The sequence below is a fragment of the Zerene cesonia genome, unplaced genomic scaffold (genome assembly GCF_012273895.1).
Source record: "Zerene cesonia ecotype Mississippi unplaced genomic scaffold, Zerene_cesonia_1.1 Zces_u001, whole genome shotgun sequence".
Lineage (NCBI taxonomy): Eukaryota > Metazoa > Arthropoda > Insecta > Lepidoptera > Pieridae > Zerene > Zerene cesonia.
In genome coordinates, this window is record NW_024045131.1 from 1353488 (window position 1) to 1356513 (window position 3026).

The 3026-nt window shown below is 31.0% G+C and overlaps 1 protein-coding gene across 1 annotated transcript in view; it reads right to left on the minus strand.

The window, feature by feature from the left end:
* The window catches only part of LOC119838199 (wee1-like protein kinase), an 11390-nt gene extending 9797 nt beyond the window's left edge, over positions 1-1593 (minus strand). The window contains exon 1 of the mRNA XM_038364046.1: positions 1241-1593. Within this exon, the coding sequence (XP_038219974.1) occupies positions 1241-1482 (242 nt within the window). The 5' untranslated portion in view covers positions 1483-1593. The remainder of the gene's footprint in view (positions 1-1240) is intronic.
* Positions 1594-3026: the final 1433 nt, after the last annotated feature.

The window sequence follows — 3026 nt, forward strand, 5'->3', positions numbered from 1 at the left end:
GTGAGGGTGTGGTAACTTCCCCGGTGCGAGCTTGACCCAATTTGTGCCGAAGCAGTGCTCGACTCCCACTCTAAAAGTACTACTAAGGGTAACTACTTTTAAAAAAGTAAACAACATTTGCTTAATTTTTATTTGTTGGTATATATTATGCTTCTTATGCATATAGAGTTGTACTAACAATCGATGTTAAAAAGTCTTGTCATTTTGTAAGATGGTAAATTGATGTGTGATAATGCATATATACATTGTTCAATTGTATATAACTTTAATTTTTTTTTAACAAATAGAAATGTGTATGGTTGATGCTCTACTTCACGTTTTATTGTCTAAGTTACTTATATTCAATTTGGATGCTATTAAACAGGATGTGTATTGAAATATGTTGTATTCAAAATCCTAATTAATACTACTTATATTATATCTGTGAAAGTTTATAAGTATAGGTAGATATTTTTGATATATTGTGCATTGGAAGAGTGGTTTTATGACATGATTTTACATATTATAATTATTAAAGTATGTTTGTTTGTTCATTTTTCATATGCTTCTAATGAAGCAGTTTTATGATATGATTTTAAAGCCTGGGTATGGAGACTAGTGTGTGACATGAGCTACTTGAGACCATGGGGAAACAACTCATTACAATTGACAAAAAAGACCAAAAATATTACGTCTATTACGTCTATAATATACGTGAAACAGTTCAAAGAAATTTAGTTTTCAATAAAACTATCAGGATCAAAAGTAAGCACATACTTTATTAAAACATTTCTAACAACTTAAACAGGTTTTAGACTATAATTTCGGGATGTAAATAATTCCTGATTCAATACATTCTTATCTCACATAAAAATGCTTTTTGAATAAACGTTAATGGGTAAATCTTTAGCTTGAGTGATGATACTCATATATTCTGCTCTAAAATCTTTTCGGAATTGATTTTGAGCGTTTTACACAACAACAAATACGTAATATGGAAATTTTTATGTGAACGAAGAAATAACAGTAAATGCTGGGCTAATTCCAGACACAACTTTCACTTGGTTCATGTAGACATGTTTCTGTCAAGTTTGACTTTGTCAATAACAAGAATGCAAAGTGAATAGATGAATGTTATGAATTAAAAGTGTAATAAACTGCCTTTATCTCTTATTTACGCACGTACAACATGATTCTATTCTAAAAACTGATATATCGTGGTGTTTTATGACCAGAGAATTAAGGAATATTTCCAACTCACTTTAACGCTCGAACCCGCTTGTAAGGTGGACTCAAAGATGCTGGTGCTGGAGAAGCATCCTTAATCCGAAATTCTTCATCGTCGAAGTCTCTAAAATCCAACTTCCTGGGCACTATAGAAGCCGCCGGTATCGGGCTTAGATTGTCCGAAAACATTGAGTCTGACATTTCACCAGATGTTTCCACTGACAACTCAGAAGAGTTATGTTTAAACCCAGTCTTCATTCTATACCAATCACTCATGTTTAAACACACATATAACTCACTTTTAATTAAAAACACACGAAATCTTCGTTATTCCGTGCAATCAAACAAAGCTCACTTTCACAAATTCACAATCGTTATGGCGGATGACGCATAGCACCTGTTTAATCGATTAACCAATCACGGCCAAGGATTCGACCGGTGAGATGAAAGTTTGAATTTGATTGGCCGAGCTACTTTTTTTGAATAACGATACTGTTCCACAGATAATAACATATTGTCTATTACAGCGTTCTAGATTATCAATGAATAGTTGTTGAAAAACAAAATGAAATTGTAATTATTTATTCAATTTACGAATTTAATTCAATTAATTTTTTTGTGCCGAAATAAAAATGAATTACACTAATTTTTAATGACTAAAATATCCCAGAATTCAGTTGTTTCATATTTATCTTAATTTTAATTTGAGAAGAAATAATATTTGATTACAATGTTCACAATTTATTTTATTTTATGGGACTAATTTATTGATCATATTTGATTACAGTTTTTCGTGAAAACTGTTACAAATCAAAATTATTATAAAATAAAATAGGACGAACCATAGATTATACACAGCCGTACTATTTTGAGGCATGTTATATAAAATAGCGCCATCTATTAATTAAATGACTAGAACTAAGCTCATATGCTAACTTCGTTCCTTCTATTCTCCGCTAGATGACGCTGTTTTATAATTATTAATTTAATTGAACGCATTTTTGCTATTTAGCAATAGATGGCGATACTTCTTTTAGTGTAAAAAATAATCGCAGCCAATATGTCCAACAATTAAAAGTTCAACGACATGTGACATATTGTGCGTATGAGCCACGCTTTTGGCCAGCATGCTGAATCTACCAGACCTTTATCCTCGCAGTGGGGACAAATGTGGGTGAGGGTAGTATTTTCTTGTGTTGGATTATACGTGAATACTGTACATTTAGAAATTAAATATATTTTAACAATCTTTTCGTTATCGGTTCCCCGTGACCACGCTCACCGTAGTCTTCGAAAAGGCCGGGTTAATTTGCGTTCAAATCCGTTAAAATCTTTAATTTCTAAATGGAATGATGATGATGATGAGATATGAAAGAAAGTAAATATCATGTTATACATTTTTATTAATTGTATTTAATTCTTCAACTAAATTGTACGCATACGAAACCTCAACTCAAAAAAGATAAGAGTACAATTTATTTATTGGGCGCCCTCATAATTTAAAATCATTGTATATTTTTATATCATTGTTATTAGAAAAGAATATTATACTTATCATACTGATGATAATTAGATAAAATACGTAGGTGTATTTAATGTTAGGTCACATTTAATTAAGTTTGAATTTAAAAAGTAATCTAATGAATAGAATTTAATCCCGGATTAAGAAATCAAATGATTTCAATAAAATCCGCTAAAAATCTTTTATTACAGATGCGTCAACCATACTTAATTAGAAAATAATTATTTATGGCCGAATGCAATTGACAGATGACATTTGCGCGGGAACGCACGTGCCGCCATCTATTGTTTGATTTGAT